Raw genomic sequence first — 17,805 nt, forward strand, 5'->3', positions numbered from 1 at the left:
CACTAGATGATAGACTATGCGATGGAGTATTGCAGCTGTGTATCTGGCACCACGGGCGAGTAGCTGTTACCATGCCAATCTCAGTTACATATCCTTCACACTGACAGGACTCCGATCACACAATTTTTGTAACCTATAAAGTCCTTATAGTTGTACTGAACTTTCCAGTGCGTCCAAATCTGAATATAAAACATATTCAAGGATGAGTTTACTGTGAAGTTCTTGTCACGTTATCCGGCATGTCTTTGAAAGACCGGACTGTAAACGTTGCTTTGGGTTTAACGCCATTTTTCAACACACGAAGGACGTGTGACTGGTAGAAGAAGAACCTGAGAAATCGCGGTAAGAACCACCGATCCATAGGAAACTTTCTCATTATGCCTGCATTAGTCGAGCCTGAGACTCCAGCCAAAGCAGACAGATGTGAGATGGCAGTGACCAAAAAGGCAGGCGCTTTAGACTGCGCGGCCACCTGAGGCTCCATGGTCTACATATAGCAAAGCAACGTTCCATGGATCACATATTTAAATTCGAGACCGGAATCAGTGCTTCATTTATCACCGTGGTCTGTCGCCAAATTCCACACAGACACCCACACTATATTACTCATATACTAAAGAATAAACAATTTCTTTTAAATCAGTGTCAAGAATATGCCCAAATGTAACTCAAGCATCATGACCAAATGAGAGACGAATAAAGCCTCTAAGGGGAGGGGGAGCTATATTCCTGGTCAATGGTCTGAATACTAGTTGAGACCAAAGACCTTCTGGTCGTTGGCGGCGAATCTGGAGAGCTGGCGGCTCCCGACTCCACGCCATCAATATTGATCTGAATAAGTGCACGCACACACACACACACACACACACACACACACACACACACTGAATGAAGATAATTGTTCTTTAAGCAGCATAATGGATACAACTAGGTCAGAGGACCACTGAAAATTAAATGGTTGGTCCATAAAGATCCCAGACTGTTCAGGGATATTCCAAAAACTGGACAAAGGTATTGTAAGCTTGAGTCTTGGCTTCTGTTGCACATACCGATGTTCCATTCAGATACATATTCGTAAATAGGGCCTATTTTTGTAATTGAAGTAAAAAAATTTTTTTTAAATTCTCGTGTAATCGAATTATATTGCACGTTAAAAAAATGATACAACATGAAAATATTTAGATTTCTCGCCGATTGACTACCCGAGTTTAAGCTTCAATACAGACTGAGTGGCCCTAATGATATGCCATACACAAGAAAATGTTCGTCTGCCCCAGTCCATCATGCTCAAGCTAAACAAAATGGTTGCTCTTCCGGTGAAGAAGCAAAAATTGTAAACACACAATATGGACCAAGAAATGGCTGAAACAGAAGAAGATACTACTAAGGTTTTAACAGATTTATCAAAAGGAATTATTCTCAATGCATGAACAGTATTGCTATGGTCATCCAAGCAATGTAGTAATCGTGTAAGGTTCTCTAATGACAAGAAAGTAACAATAACTTGATAGGTCAAACGTTTGACATTTGCAGCAAATCCTGCAATCTAGGATGACATGGTTTGATTATATGCAAATACAATAATTAATGTTGTTCCTAGTTGCACATCATATATAACAATTAACCCATATGTTAGTTGCTTTGCTTTCTATCGTTTTTCTTGTGGAAAATCGGGGGTATTTGTCCGGTTGGCATCTTCCAACACCTCATATTGACGTTTACCTATTTTGACGCAGTAGAATAAACTCGCAGTTCTCACGAGAATGCATCTTTCGATAAAGTCACAACTACAACATTTGTTTATAGTGATCAACATCGAGTAGTGCAGACATATTTTTTTTGTGTGTGAAAAGTCAGTCATTATTATTTCTGAAATGAAACAAAGACGCATACCATGAAGGAAAAAAAAAACCTCCCACAATGTCACTAATTTTCTTTTTTTCCCCAGTCAGTAGATCCTCATAAAATCTATATGAACTATCGTGTGACCCTGCTATAGAACTCACCCTTATAACACAAAATTCAGATATAACACAATTGTGGCATGGCTCCTGAAATTTCATATACATGTATTTTACTTGTACATGGAAAAATATATTTTCTTCTTAAAAGTTTGAAAAACAAAATGTAAAAAGTTTATTCAGGGATTGCGCTGGGCTTCAATGTCACAAATCGCAAGTTTGTTTCCTTATTTTTGGCAACAACTTTTTTGGTTGTTCAAACTTGTATATACAATTTTTAGGTTTTGGAGTGGAGAAATTTAAAGGAACCATGAAAGGAATGTGTAAACTTGGACATAAGTGGACAGGAATCTATTGTTAAATGAACAAATTCTTTGATCATATTGACAAACCATCTTAACTACATTGTGATATTATAATCTGCTTATGTTGCCATCTGGTCTGAGTAGTGTATGTTGTGATATACTCCAATAGTCATGCTACTTTGACTATCTGCAATTGACCATCCATTGAAGGCAGGAACAGTAACTGCTGCAATTGACCAAAGGAAAGCAAATTTTTTTTTTTTTTATATATATCCAGAAAAATATGGTTTTGTCGAAAGTTCAAAGAAACCTGATTACCTTTGAAGCACCAATTGTTCTGGATAAGTACTAGGAAATGAAAAATATGCAATCTCAATAAATGTTTTAAAATTATTTGATCTTACCACCACGATAACAAATGGGCATTTATTCGGTCCTCCCAAAGTGTTCTTTAGCAGTGACTTCAATAACATATGCGTCCTTCATCAAAGAAAGCTGACCCCAATCTTCAATAAAAAATAAAGCATCTTTCATCAGAGGAAGTCAGCACCAAACTTAAATAAAAGCAATGGACTCTGATGGATTGTTGCATTTTTCCAGAGTAACTGGAACACATTTATTCTGAGGTGAAAGAAAACTGACCCCAGTCTTCAATAAAAATAAAGCATCTTTCATCAGAGGACATCAGCACCAAACTTAGATAAAAGCAATGGAATCTGATGGATTGTTGCATTTTTTCAGAGTGACTGGAACACGTTTATTGTGAGGTGAAAGTAAACTTTTTGCAAGAAAAAAGTTTATGCTAATGATCTCTACCAATGGCAGCATAAAAAGCAATTTAAATTTCCATTTTTAAAAGCCATCGCTATCTAGACATAAAGTTAATTGAACATGAGGCATCTTGCAAAGATGTTTTTTAAACTTTTTAATTTCTTCACATGTTATTTCCCTATGAATAGCCTCATCCTGTTGGTAGTCTGGCAAGATGATAGCTGTCTCCAGCTGACTAAAATCTCTGCCAATTTAAGTACATGTACATGTAGTATGTTAACAATTAAAGCCACAGGGGGCCTCGAGTGGCCGAGTGGTCTAAAGTGCTCACTGTCATGGATCACTGCCATCTCACCTATGTCTGCGTGGGTTCGAGTCTTGGATGTGGGTATGTGAGAAAGCTTGTCAGTAGCTTATTGTGGGTCGGTGGTTCTTCCCGGGGTTTTCCTGGGTTCTTCCTCCACCATTAATACTGGCCGCCATGCATAGCCTATTGTGTGCTGAAAAATGGCGTTAAACCCCACAACAACAACATTAAAGCCACATGCTACTGGCGACAGTATCATGGATAATTTGATATAGATTAGATGATGACTGCCATTTTGTATATATGTTATTTGTGTTTTCTGGATGTGACTGATACATGAATTTGATAACGTGATCTGTACTCGAATTCATGGATTTTTTTCATATACATTTACAGTACATTGTGACCCAGCCATGGCATTATAACACGAATTCATATAAAGCAGATCTATGGCTTGGCTCCTGAAATTTCATAGATGTATATTTCTCTTACATGAAATATATTTTCTTAGAAGTATGAAAAATAATGTGTAAAAAGTTTATTATCATTTTGGGGAAGAGATCACATATGATTTCTAATATAAGATGGTTGTGGCATGGCCCCTGAAATTTCACATTTATTTTTCTTGTACATGAAAAAGAAATTTTCTTTTTTAAAGTACAAAAACTAATGTGTAAAACGTTTATTCAGGGATCATGCTGGGGTTTGCCAATGATGTAAATGGTGATTAGTTTTTTCCTTACTGATGACAAAATATACCATCTGGTGATTTTTTTTATTGCAACATTGATGAGTGTTGAGACTTCTATATACAATCTTGGGTTTGGAGTAGAGAAATTCAGAATCACCACAAAAGGAAACTGGAAACTGATTTAAAATGCATTGGAATCTATCTGTTGTCATGTAAACAAAGTCTTTGTTCTTATGACAAACCATCTTAACAGTGCTTTGTTATATCATAATCTGCTAATGCTGACATCTGGCCAGATAACTGTATGCTGTGACACACTCCAGTAGTCATGCTAGTGGGACTATCTACAATCAACCAACCTTTGAAGGCAGGAACAGTAACTGCTACAATCGACCAAAGGATGGCTAATTCTTTTTTCCCCAAATGTACCCAGAAAAAATAGTTTTGTTGAAAGTGCAAAGAAAACTGATTATGTTTGAAACATAATCAAATATGATTATTTTTTGATTAATCAAAAAATATTAGCAAATGAAAAAAAATTCAGTCTCAATATTCTGCAATTATTTGATCTTGACACCAAAATAATAAACAGGCATTTATTGGTCCAACAAAGTTTTATCCTTTGGTGGTGTCTTCAATAACACATACACCCTTCATCAAAGAAAGCTGACTACAGTCTAGAATAAAAATAAAGAACCTTTCATCAAAGGAAGTCAGCACCAAACTTAAATAAAAGCAATGGAATCTAATGGATTGTTGCATTTTCCAAAGTGACTGGAACATGTTTATTGTGCTTTTAAAGTTTCCTATTTGCAGGAAATAAAGTTTATTCTTATGATCGCTACCAATGGTGGCATAAAATGAAAATTAATTTCCAATCTTTTGAAACTATATTTATCATTTCATCAAGTTAATTGAAGATTGGGTATCTTTCAAAGATGTTTGTTAAACTTTTTAATTTGTCCACATGTTTCCATTTCCCTGTGAATAGCCTCATCCTTTACTTAGTCTTGGGAAGATGATAGCTGTCTCCAGCTGACTAAAATCTCTGCCAGTTTAAGTACATGTAACATGTAAAACAACTAAAGCCATGTGCTACTGGCAACAAAATAATATTGAATTGTTTAGTGACAACCAAGGACTGACATTTTGTATGTGTTATTTTTGTTTTCTAACAGGATGTGACTGATACAAGAATTTCATAACATGTGATGTATACTCAAATTCATGGATTTTTCACATACATGTACATTATTTAATGGATTATGGATTGTACTATACAGATGTAAGTTGTCAGTATACAGTTGTATTTAAGACTAGTTCGTATTCATTTAATCAGAATCACATATTTTTGTGCCCACTTTTATTACCCCCCCCCCCTTCCCCTGGCCACTTTATGGGTATATGTATATTTTTCATCAGCTTACTAAGCTGTCTTGGTTGGTTATAACATGGTTCAGTCTATAACACAGTCAGGTTTAATGGACCTCAACAGCAGTGTTATGGGTGGGTGGGTGTTGTCACACTATACTTAATGCATTCTGGATTGTACTACACAAATATAATTTGTCAGTATACAAGTGTATATCAGACTAGTTTTTTCTTCATTTAATCAAAAGCACATATTTTTGCACTTGCTTTTCTTCCCCTTCTCCCACATGTTTCATGTAGATGTATCATTTTCATGAGCTAACTGACTTGAATGGTTATAATATCGTTCAGTATATGACGCTGTTGGCTTCTGTGGACTCTAACAATCATATTATAATGGGGTCCCACTGTATTCTGATGTGGCAAATCAACTTCTGGCCATAACGGGAATATTGTCTGCTACTTAGGAAAATAAAATGTGTGTTTCCTATTGCAGTGGTTTTAAATCTTTTCTCATTTTTGCAGAGTCTGTACATAGATGTGATGTATGAAATAATTGATGAGGTGACACTGGGGTTGTGTTTTGAAATTCACAGAGCTGCAAAATTGGGATCACTGTTCCTTGCTGATACGGATCCTGTGTAAGTTTGGTTTCTAAATGGAACAAAACAAAGTGCATTCTAACCATGCTTATCTGACATTGTTTATCTTTCCATTACTTAAATTCAGTGGCATGAATGGAAAAGGGGTGGGGGTGCAGACATTTTGATACTATACCATTGGCTTTGTAACAGTGATTATTGGGGAAAGAGTTCACTAATTTGCATGCCTACAAGTAGTATCCTGAATTTGTTTTTTGTTTTTTTAAAAAAAAACTCCTTTCATTTTGTCAAATACTCCTTTAATTCATTGGAGAAAATACCATATATTAAAACTGGAAAACATATATCACTTTTTAAATTCAGATATTTTGCCATTCACACATATTTTCCAAAAATTTAAAATTGGATAAAATATGGTCAATCAAATGGCAGGTACCACTGTTAGTTACCAGCAGAGTTACATCCCTTTGCCATACATTAGTGTTATATACGTGACATACAACAGATTTGCTGAGAGAGAAAGCAAATTAAACCCAAAGAATATCAAATTTTGTTCTTCTATTTTTGTACCTATTTATTCAGCGATAAACAAAGCAACATATGCAGAAAGTTAAATTTATGTAAGAAGAAAATTGTGCATCATATTAAAAAACAAGGAAAAAAATCCCAAACTTTCCATAACTGTATTTGCCATGGCTAAACCTTGAAAAAAATAATCACCAAGCTAGTTATTTTCATTTAACTTAAGTGCTTTCTAAAATATTTGATTGCCTACACATTCTCATCAGTTATACATGCATTATTTCACTTTTAAAAATAATTTTTCAGTATATTTTAAATATTTACATATTAAATTACTTTATTTCTGTAACTACTGCAAAATCTTTTAGTTGTAAAAAAAACCCCTTGTCATAAAAGCTGTTTCTAAACATTTTAATTGAAGCAGGGATCTTCCTCAAGCTGAACTAGCTTTCATTATACATCATTGTGGTTTTTTAATATATTTGAGTTATTTGCTTAATTTCATCAGGTGCCTTCCATCTACATTTGTATACCATAATATCTTTGCAGTGTTGATCTAGAAAAAATATTGCAACTTCAATCAGTGGCTGTCAACATATTTCCAAGGAGGTGGATCTAGGAAAATGCATTTGCTAGAGGCATATATGTATTTAGCCATCCACACCATGAAATTATATGTAATTATTTCACCTTATTGGTTCCTAGCTGTGCTTGTGTTCATTTAGTGCATGCTTCCCCACAGTGAAGACAAGATGGATTTTTTTCAGTTCTGATTCACTTTATGAATCAACACATTTACATGTTGATATTGATTGTTGCTCATCAATCTTTTTTGAAAGACACTAACAGCTGGGACAACATTGACATAATTTAAAATGCAAACATCTGTATTTTTTAAGAATTATGACAAAAACTGTGTGCTGATACAAATGGGTAGGAAGTTGATATTATGGATGTAATAAATGCAATGGAATAAATTGTCATTTATAAGAGTGTCGCTTCACCAAACCATACCTTCATATGGACCAAGTGGTTCACCAAACCATACGTTCATACGGAACAAGTGATTCACTAAACCATACATTAATAAAGACCAAGTGAGTCACCAAACCATACATTAATAAAGACCAAGAGAATCACCAAACCATGCGTTAATAAAGACCAAGTGATTCACCAAACCATGCATTAATAATGACCAAGTGATTCACCAAACCATACGTTCATACGGAACAAGTGGTTCACCAAACCATACATTAATAAAGACCAAGAGATTCACCAAACCATGCATTAATAATGACCAAGTGATTCACCAAACCATGCATTAATAATGACCAAGTGATTCACCAAACATGCATTAATAATGACCAAGTGATTCACCAAACCATACATTAATAAAGACCAAGTGATTCACCAAACCATGCATTAATAATGACAAAGTGATTCACAAAACCATACATTCATATGATGCTCACCAGATGTCTATTTTATATTGTATACTGGAGTGGTGTAATTAGGTGCTGGGTCCATGGCCCCCAGCAACTTTGTCACTAGTAACTGCCTATAATCAGTAAATCAATTAATGTTTTTTCAGTAAAAAAAATTCTTTAAAAAACTCCTATTTTTGTGGAAAATCATTGTTAAATTAATGAAAACACTGAATACATGAATTAGTTATTTGGACAGATGATTAACCAGATGAAGACCATATCTCTGTATATGTGAATCAGTTATCTAGACAGCTAATATCCCAGACAAATGCCATATCTGAGATGGGAGATACTGCATACATTAATCAGTTATCTGGGCAGCTAAGTATTCAAACAAAATCCATATTTCCTGAAAATGCTGGATAAGCAGTCATTTTACTGTATTCAGCAACAGAAGTGCAGCACTCCTTTGCTCTAATACCCTTCATTATAAAATGGCTTTATTCGTATAAGGCAGGTATTGCCATGGTTCCCATGTCATGAAGTAGCAGTAAATTCTATGTATCATATACTTCATTACAAGGTGTTCCCACTATAATGTGGTATACTCTGTGGCTACTTTGGATTACATTATAATGAGGGAATGCCATATATACTTCATTATAAGGTGTTCCCACTATAATGTGGTATACTCTGTGGCTACTTTGGATTACATTATAATGAGGGAATACTGTATATATGCAATATTACTTCATTATAAGGTAGTCTCACTGAAAGGTTATGTATTCTATGGTTCTCATGGACAATGAGGAGTTGTGTAGTTTTCTGTGTGTTTTTAGATTAAGTGATCATATTATAGCATCTTTACACCTTTTCTGAAATTTAGCGTATTTTGCAAATTGAAGATTTGTAATACAAAAAATAAATAATCTGTTTTACTAACAAGATGAATACAGATTTAATGGTTGGTATAAATGTTCTGCTTACGTACACAGTGTAATGTTTATTTCTATCTTTTGTAGGTACCAGAAAGAGCATGGTAGGTATATGTACAGTCCTGTTCATGTAACATCATTGTTTGGCCAGGTGTAATTTTCTTGAAATTTGATTCGGTTAACTAGAACATTGCATATATATATATATATATATATATATATATATATATATATATATATATATATATATATATATATATATATATATATATATACATATATATATATATATACACACACACACACACACACACCAGACAGAATGGAAAGTGCTATCCCTGGAATTTATAGAAGAATGCTTGATAATAATAGGCAGAATTAATATTTAATACAAATAATACTATCATACAGGTTAGAGAATTTTTAATTTGTACTCTGTGGAGATTCGAACCCAGGTCTGCAGGTAAACAGCCCCCGTTGCCTGTCTGCACACACAAGCCCATATTCCCTCGCAAGTAAGCACACATCAGCAAAATATGATGCTACTTAATCGGTGATATATATATATATATATATATATATATATATATATATATATATATATATATATATACACACATAGAGAGAGAGAGAGATGGGTAACATTAACTTGTTTTACATCATTTTAAAATATGTGAATATGGTTTGATTTAGTGTTGTACGTTTATCACATATCCATTTAATCTTAACATGCTTGATCATTTGTTCAGTACAGTGTTTCTAATGGCTGCATGTCAGTACGCTTAGATGCAGTGATTCAAACTTTTATAAATCCCAAATTGTTTGTAATTTCATTCATGCTGTAAAGATAAAAGTATTTCAAAAACATAAAAGAAGAGTATGTAATAAATTTTCTGAGTTGGGGGAAAAAAATTGTTTGATACGGCTTAAGAATACAGCCTTGACATATCCCTACACTGTGTCAGACCCATTTTTTCTTCAGGCTTGCAACAAAACATATGTAGTTCTGTATACATTATACCTATTCATAGTGAGGGTCACTAGATTGCTCATTGACAGTCAGAACACTAAGAAAATACCACGATTTTGCACACATTAAAAATAATTTTTAACCTCTAATATGAAGAGACAACATTTCATTTTCAAATTAAATTTTTGCTACATAGCTGCTGGAGTATAAGCAGGTTTTATGTATCACTGCTTTTATATATATATATATATATATATATATATATATATATATATATATATATATATATATATATATATATATTGACTGTGAAATGGGGGCCCCGAGTGGCCGAGTGGTCTAAAGCGCTCACCGTTCCGGATCGCTGCCATCTCACCTCTGTCTGCGTGGGTTCGAGTCCAAGGCTCCGCTAGCGTGGGTACGTGGAAAAGCCTGCCAGTAGCTTCTCGTGGGTCGGTGGTTCTTCCCTGGGTTTTCCAGGGTTCTTCCTCCACCAGTTATACTGGCCGCCATGTATAGCCTATCTTGTGCTGAAAAATGGCGTTAAACCCTAGATCATCAACAACAACAACGACGACTGTGAAATGTTTTTACTTTTCCCCTACTCAACTTTTTTATTGTGAACATATATGAAAAACGTTTGTAAGAAAATGCTTGTACCATATCACTGTTGCAGTAATTTTTAGCTCTACTGGTCACAAACCAGAGGAATTTATGGGATGGTTTATAGTTCATGGCCTGCCCATCCATTAGTACCAGTTTTTTATTTGCTGTTCCTCCTGACTTACTCAGAGGATTGCCAGAATCTTAACGCACATTCAACCCATGTTCTACCTGTTTATAAATTATGCCACAGTGGCCATCTTGAGAATCATGTTATCACTACTTCTCCTGAATGGATGGTCATATCAACATGGGGTTTTCACTAAAAGTCTTCACTGGATGTGTAGTTGATTCTCAATTAAAATATTGTCAATTTGATGTTTGATATAGCCACCACAGTGGCCATCTTCAACAGATTATCACTGTTCCTTCTGAATGGGTGGTTGTATCAACATGATGTTTTTATCAAACAACTTCTTGTAATATCTAGTTGGCCTAAGTGACAATGGTGCAGATCAGACTTCTAAGAAGGCTGCCAAAATTGGCCATCTTGAAAATCTTGTTATAACCACTTCTCGTAGATGACTGGTGATATTGACATTGTGTTTTCACCAAAAAGGCTTTTTTTGATGTCAAGTTGGAAGTAAATGGAAACGATGCCAGTCTGTTGTAGAATATTGCCACCATGGCACCCATCTTGAAAATCTTGTCTTTGTTACTACTCCAAAATGCGAACTCCTTTTCATATGGGATTTCAACCAGAAGACTTATTATGTGTTGTTGGTCCTAGATTAAAATGGTGTTAATCTGATGCTGATCTGACCTGTCCACCAGCAGCTAGTTTAAAAATCTTGTTTCACTGAGGAGATCATTTAACACTTTGCAGTTAGAAGAAAGACCTTCTTTTCAGCCAATAGAGCATTAGTCCCATATAGGGACTCTTATTAGCTTAACTGGTCAAAGATCAGAAGAGCTTGTGTATGTTATTGCTACTTCTTCGAAGCAACTTGGAGAACAGTCATGAAATTTGTTACACTGTTTTATTCTGTGGTTGCCGGTTCTAAATCAAATTGGACATCCATTATAGTTGCCTTGATGGCCATCTTGAAAATCTTGTTATATCACTGCTGTCTGTGAGTGGATGGTCATATTTCTATGGGGTGTTTACCAAAAGGCTTCTTAATGTCATGTTGATTTTCCAAAATGAAAATGATGCCAGTCTGACTTCCTGCATGGTCACCATGGTAGCTGTCTTGAAAATTTTGTTGCTGCTCCTGAAGGATTGGTCATATTGACATGGGTTTTTCACTAAGACTTCTTATCACGTCTCTATTAGTGCATTATGTAATATTATTTTCCTTTCTCCCTTGAAATTGTTGTGTCTCCCGCAACTTTGAAGTGTGAGGAACAAAGTGTCCCCTATCCTTGGGATCCAATGTACAACTCTGCTCAAGCTTCACAAGGCTCCTCTGTGGACTGAGTTGCTGTCTGTATTATCAGTATTGGATGCAATTTTTTGAAATGTCAATCAGGTTTTGCTGCCTTTACATTCCTATTCAGACTGTCTACTTCTTCTTCTTTGGTTTCAGAAATTGTAGATGTACCTGGAGTCGATGTGTTTGGGTTAGTGCCAACCAAAAAGCAGGTGGAGTGTACATGTCCAAACTGTCAGCGGAATTTGGCTGCATCCAGATTTGCTCCACATCTAGAGAAATGCATGGGTATGGGACGGAACAGTTCACGTATTGCGAGTCGAAGATCACAGCAGGCTGCAAAGGAAAATGAAGTGAGATCAGCCTTGTAAGTATCATCCGATTCATTTTTATACTGGTCGTTGTCATCTCTTTTTTTGCCTGTACTAGCAGTTGCCAGACATAGGTGTTGCATTTCTTGCATGATGTTGTCAGTGTTGAATTCTTTGTCAGGGATTTGTGTGAAAGGTTTTAAAAACATACATTTTTCAGTTTACAGATGGAATGTCCACTATGGCATGTTGCTGTTCATTATGGTTGAAGCTACAGTAAAATCTGTTATGAGAGACTGCCCCTACTGCTAACAGAAAACAATCTCTCAAGACAGGTGGTCTAGACCAGTTTTCAAGATCCAATTTTAGAACTATTTAAAGATAAATGACCACAATCATTGTACATATATTCTGTTCCTTATTAATAGTTTTTGCTACAATATTGTATGCATTCATCTGAAAGCAAAATTATATAGCTATAAAGATATTCTTCTATCAGTAAACATGAATTGCATTTATATTTGAAGATACTTGTACATGTATTAACATATGAAATTGTTTCTAATTTAATCAGGTTAGAAAATGGTTTGAAGAGAGAAAGTGATGAAAGTCCAGATGATGACAACGATGCTGACTGGAGTTATTATGCAGACAAAAGAGGTATATGTTAATCTGAAATGACATGTTAATCCTTTCTTAAATGATATGTTAATCCTATTTTAAATGATATGTTATGCATTTCTTAAATGACATGTTCACCCTTTCTTAACTGATATGTTAACCTATTCTTAAATGACATGTTAATCCATTCATTAATGACATGTTAACCCTTTCTTAAATGACATGTTAACTTATTTTTAATGACATGTTAAACCTAACTTTGATGACATGTTTGCCATTTCATAAATGATATGTTAATCCTTTCTTTATTGACAAGTTAACCCTTTCTTAAATGACATGTTAACCCTTGCTGACTGGAGTTACTATGCAGACAAAAGAGGTACATGTAAATCTTAATTAATCCTTTCTTAAATTATATGTTAATCCTTTCTTTAATGACTTGTTAACCCTTTCTTTAATGATATGTTAATCCTTTGTTAAATGACATGTTAATCCTTTCTTAAATGATATGTTATGCATTTCTTAAAAGATATGTTCACCCTTTAACTGATGTTAACCCATTCTTAAATGACATGTTAACCCTTTCTTAAATGACATGTTAATCCTTTCTTAAATAACATGTTATTCATTTCTTTAATGACATGTTAATCCTCACTTAAATGATATGTTAATCTTTTCTTTAATGACATGTTAACCCTTTCCTAAATGACATATTAAGTCTTAAATATGTTAGCCCTTTCTTAATCCTTTCTTAAATGCCATGTTAACTTAATTTTAATGACATGTTAAACCTAACTTTGATGACATGTTTGAACAAAGGATATAAATCCAGCGATGCCACTTCTATAATGCACATGGAAAATTCTATTAGAATCTTTGAGAGATAGCTTTTCCTGTTTATCATCATATTTTATAATAAATCCAAATTTTTCTTTAGACTGTGACCATGTTTCTGAAATATTATTGAGAAATGAAAAATTAATTTGTTGACTATTGGAATTTGTTTATGTCGAATAGCACCATATGTACTCGCTAATAAGACAAGTCCAACTGCAAACTGTACAGACCCAGATCTGCCATTGCATAATGCACTGGCAGATTTTGGTCTCTGCAAATTGTTAGGAGTAATCAGTAGAACAAGCAACATATACCCGGGTCTGCAGGTGCATTATGCTATGGCAAGTCAGGATCTGTGTTGTTGGGAGTTTGACTCGACTCATAAACAAGTACAAATGGTATAATCGCTAAGGTGTTTGAGAATTAGATCTAAATGCCCTGTCAGGGTTTGGTACTGCTGTACCTTAACTAATCACTTTTATGTAAGTCCAGCTGTAATCTGAACAGAGCAGTAGATCTGGGTATATGCAGTTTGTTAGGAGTAATCAGTAGATCAAATAAGATAGACCCTGATTTTCCTACACATTATACAATGGCAGATCACGGTCTATGCTGTTTGCAGTTGGACATGACTTATAAGTGACTATATTCAGTATATATACATAATGACTTGCATGTAGCCAGTGATATCATTGGTCAGCAATCTATTGTGGTTACCACTGGTCAACAGTCCACTGTGAAAGATCAGTTGTCAGCAAGCATGACCTGACATTTTCTCACCCATGCAACAGAGAAATCTAGCTGTTCTGCTAACCTTACTTTTCTTATCTCAGTCTAGTCGTCTCAGTCAAGGTTTTTGTTGCTGTTGTTGTAGGGTTTAATGCCATTTTTCAGCACATGATAGGCTATACATGGTGGCCAGTATTAATGGTGGAGGAAGAACCCGACACTCACCTGAAAATTGACTGTGCTTCAGATAGGATAAAATTCTCAATGCTGTGTGAAATGAACTAAGACAGAAAACATTGATCCATGCACATAGACTATAGACCTATACACTTCTTAACCTCCCAACTCTTTAAACTTATGGAAAACTTAGTTACAGCCAGAAATGTGTTATGTCAAAAATGCTTTATTCTAATTTTGTTAAGCATCTCCATTGTGTCCCAGGTGAATGAAAAATATACCTACAATATTTAATGACAAATAATGCACTTACCACCCAGAAGAATCATTTATCCATCAACACATTAATCCATAAGCAAATTTCAATGTAGCACTTGTCATATTTCCAAGACAGAAAAATAACTTTTCAAACAATCCATGAATTCGAAAGTTTAGCACATGGTTATTCGCTAGGGTCCGTATTTGGAGGATCTTTTATACATTGGGGTAGTTTTACAATCAATATTAAGGACAACACAAGTATGTCACAGACAGTTTCACCTTCTCCAAAGAAAAGGAGAGCAATATATGATAGTGACACAGATCTCTAATTACCCATGAATAATCTAATGCAACATGTTACTCTTCATTACAGCTTGTACTAAGTATTACTACAGTAGAGGCAAGCCTCGTGGGGAGACAAATAATGTAATCCCTTGACTGGGATTTCCTCGTCTCAGTCCAATCCCCAGCATAGATTCAATGTATAGTATTACTCTAATTTTGTGTTATTTGTAAACTCCACTCTTCCTTAATCACCATCCACCCATCATTGCAAGAAGATGAGTAAATTTTGGAACCAAGCAGAAGATACTTGTTTTTATTGTTATTGTCCATTCTGTGTTGGGGACATCCACAATCACATTAATGTTAGCAAGTAACTTCTGCCACATCCTGAATCCCCGAAAGACTAAACATTATCATCTATGTCTTATACAAATTGAAATTAGTGGTTGTCTTCGAGCTGGCCTGGCCTAGTAAGTTTTCTTTTTGGACTGGTATTTTTCATAATTCAGTCCAATGGCTTGTAAATTTTGTTTTTGAACTGGTAGTTTTCATAATTTCAATAGCAGATTTTCAGTTGCTATCAGTCAGCATATATGGGAAGGACTCATGGAAACTCAGTAAGTCTAGTAAATTTTCAATCTGATAGTCCAGCATATATGGGAAGGACTCGTGGAAACTCAGTAAGTCTACTAAATTCTCGATCTGATAGTCCTTCTAGGTACTGTTATGACTCTAAGGTCTTTAACTTAGTGACAGAAAAGAGCAAAGACCTACAAGATTTGTAAAATTCAACCAATAATTTATATTAAATTCCAGGCCTGAAATTCTTCCAAGATACCAATATAATTACCTCCCCTTGTCACCACTGGGTGGCTATCCCTATAGCTAATGTAGACTATTCCAAGATACCAATATATAATTACCTCCCATTGTCATCACTGGGTGGCTGTCCTTATAGCTAATGTTAACTCTTCCAAGATACAATATAATTACCTCCCCTTGTCACTATTGGGTGGCTGTCCCTATAGATATTGTTTATCAATTGAAACTTTCACATATTACAGATGAAATATTATCGATATTGATGTCCCTCCTGGAATCTGTTGGATTTCTGCATAAACAGCAGTCATCTAGCCCCAAATTCATTATTGTGTTACTGATTTTTTTTCCTTAAACATTGAAATGGAAAATTAAATTAAAGAATTGATATGGAAAATGAATTGACATATCAACATGGTGTTTTCGCCAAAATACTTCTTATGATGTCTGGTTAGTTGTTTATGAAAATGGTTCTGATCTGACTTCCAGTATGGCCCCAACAATAGCCATCTTGAAAATCTTGTTATTACTACTTTTCTGGGATGGTTAATGATAAGAGGTTGCTTATCAATAATATCAGTTCATATATTGTTTTAGTTAGACACAAGGTATAAGTTTACATCTTTTTCCTTTTGTGCTGTCAATTAGATAGCCTAGCCTATCATTGATACCAAAATGATATCTTACACTAAAGTGTTGTTACTTATTTTGTTTTACTTGTCAGTCATTGCTGAAAGGATGCCTTATGATGTCACTAAATCCACCTAAATTTTTTTGAATGAAAATGTTTATTTAAAAATATAATAAATAGTGAATTGTCAGTCACATGAAGGCCATCTTAAGCATATTTTGTCAGGAAGAAAAATTGTAGGCAAGGTTTATTTATCCACATTATTTACGATTTTAGGCACCAGTTGAGAGTCATAATTGCTGTGTAAATATGTGTTATTGTTAATGTCTTCCATTTCAGTGAAAAGGCTGAAGAAAGACAAGAGAAGTAATTCCCCCAGAAGATATAAAAATTCAAAAGTTAAAAATGGTAAGATTTTTGATTGAATTAAACATTTTTGTCTTTGTTTCATGTTTTACTGTTAGTGAAAAAGTGCCTCTGGAAGGAACATTGTGTACAGTTATCTTGTGCTTTTTTCCAGACAGGTTGTCAAAACAACCAGAATCAGTCCCTTAGTACAAACATTCTGGTTTATTATAACCATGCATAAAGAGTATGACCGTGTCTTATACTAGTGATCAACTCTCCTGACAGTTGATTTATGTATTTACTTACAGTAGACGGAGTTGACATGTTTGCATAGGTGATTTATTCCTTGTACAGGTAATCTTTTAATGAGACATGCTTTAATAGGCAATTTATTCCTTGAATTGGTAATCTTTTAATCTGACATGCTTGAATATGTAATTTATTCCTTTATCTTTTAATCTGACTTGTTTGCATCAGTGATTTATTCCTTTTACAGGTAATCTTTTAATCAGACATGCTTGAATAGGTAATTTATTCCTTGTACAGGTAATCTTTTACTCCGACATGCTTGCATATGTGATTTATTCCTTGTACATGTAATCTTTTAATCTGGCATGCTTATATAGGGGATTTATTTCTTGTACAGGTAATCATATAATGAGCCGTATTTATTACTTTCAAATTTTGTGACAAATTAATCTCAGGTCGCTGCATTCTTGATTAATTCAGGTGACCACCATGCAGACAAACATGAGAGATCAAACACACCTGACCTCTCCATGCATTCATATGAATTTATGTCAATAGGTAAGTTATATTTTTCAGTTCAGACTTGTTTTCTTGCCATGAATTTGGAAGAGGCATATGGTTTTACTCTTGACTGTCCCA

At 34.6% G+C, this 17,805-nt stretch overlaps 1 protein-coding gene across 2 annotated transcripts in view; it reads left to right on the forward strand.

Moving 5' to 3' along the window:
- Window positions 1–1,296: 1,296 nt before the first annotated feature.
- Window positions 1,297–17,805, forward strand: part of LOC149791437 (ataxin-7-like protein 3) — a 41,925-nt gene continuing 25,416 nt past the window's right edge. For both annotated transcript variants that reach the window (XR_016423357.1, XM_089969971.1), the window contains exons 1-7: window positions 1,297–1,388; window positions 5,932–6,047; window positions 8,980–8,996; window positions 12,055–12,265; window positions 12,784–12,869; window positions 16,909–16,977; window positions 17,647–17,724. Coding sequence is in view for 1 of the 2 variants with exons in the window: in XM_089969971.1 (XP_089826097.1) it covers window positions 1,347–1,388; window positions 5,932–6,047; window positions 8,980–8,996; window positions 12,055–12,265; window positions 12,784–12,869; window positions 16,909–16,977; window positions 17,647–17,724 (619 nt within the window). In the remaining variant the exon portion in view is untranslated. The remainder of the gene's footprint in view (window positions 1,389–5,931; window positions 6,048–8,979; window positions 8,997–12,054; window positions 12,266–12,783; window positions 12,870–16,908; window positions 16,978–17,646; window positions 17,725–17,805) is intronic.

This window comes from Sinohyriopsis cumingii, chromosome 9 (genome assembly GCF_028554795.1).
Source record: "Sinohyriopsis cumingii isolate HCF-2022 chromosome 9, ASM2855479v2, whole genome shotgun sequence".
Lineage (NCBI taxonomy): Eukaryota > Metazoa > Mollusca > Bivalvia > Unionida > Unionidae > Sinohyriopsis > Sinohyriopsis cumingii.